The following is a 684-nucleotide window of genomic DNA, read 5'->3' as shown; positions in this document are numbered from 1 at the left end:
GCACTGGCGCGTAAATGCGTGCACACGCGTGGCATGCGGACGCGCACATGCGCAATTATTTCGGGCACTGTGATGTGTGTTTAGGCGTATGTGCATAGGTGGGGAAGCATCGCGTTGTGACGTTGCAAGGAGCTGGGGAGGACGTTCACTCGGGCACAGCAATACCAGGGTATCTCTACGGCAGCATGCCATGCACGTATGTCGCTGCCTCTGACAATCAGGGTCTGATGCTGTCCCTTGATTTGCAGGCGAGATGTGATGGCAACAGCATGCTGCCAGGGCGGTCACTACGGCCGCCTTAAACCGTCGAGGTGCGGGGGTGCCAAGCCCGCAACCGGCAGCGGCCCGCCAGGCTGCTGCTCTGCCCGCATGCTGCGCAGCTCCACGAAGCATGCTCTGCCAGCGTGCCTGCACCCGTCCCCTGTTTGCTCCCTTGCTAAGCAACCCGAAAGCGCGCCCCCATCCCGGAGCTCAACGCCCTCTGCCTGCACCCCTGGGCTCACGTCAATGCCGCTCTCGCGCATAGAGCGCGCCATGTCGGTCAGAGCCATGGTCTTGGAGACTTTCAGGCCGGCCACCAGGGGATTGAGCGTCTGGTCAACTTCCTGGCCCGTTGCGGCCGCCGCATGCGCGGCCATGCTGCTGCCCCGGAACGGCGGCCGCCCACGCTGCTGCGCGCAGCAC

General features: G+C 64.2%; 1 protein-coding gene across 1 annotated transcript; it reads right to left on the bottom strand.

Annotated features, from left to right (window-relative positions):
* Positions 1 to 287: 287 nt before the first annotated feature.
* MNEG_15219 (hypothetical protein) lies at positions 288 to 638 on the bottom strand (the record flags this gene model as incomplete). Its single annotated transcript, XM_014036311.1, has 1 exon — positions 288 to 638. One exon carries the CDS (start codon positions 636 to 638, stop codon positions 288 to 290), a length of 351 nt encoding a protein of 116 aa, XP_013891765.1.
* Between the last annotated feature and the right edge of the window lie 46 nt (positions 639 to 684).

This window comes from Monoraphidium neglectum (assembly GCF_000611645.1).
Source record: "Monoraphidium neglectum strain SAG 48.87 unplaced genomic scaffold scaffold05137, whole genome shotgun sequence".
In the NCBI taxonomy this organism is placed as follows: domain Eukaryota; kingdom Viridiplantae; phylum Chlorophyta; class Chlorophyceae; order Sphaeropleales; family Selenastraceae; genus Monoraphidium; species Monoraphidium neglectum.
Note: the sequence above shows the minus strand (reverse complement) of the source record. Positions and strands in the feature narration are given on the sequence as shown.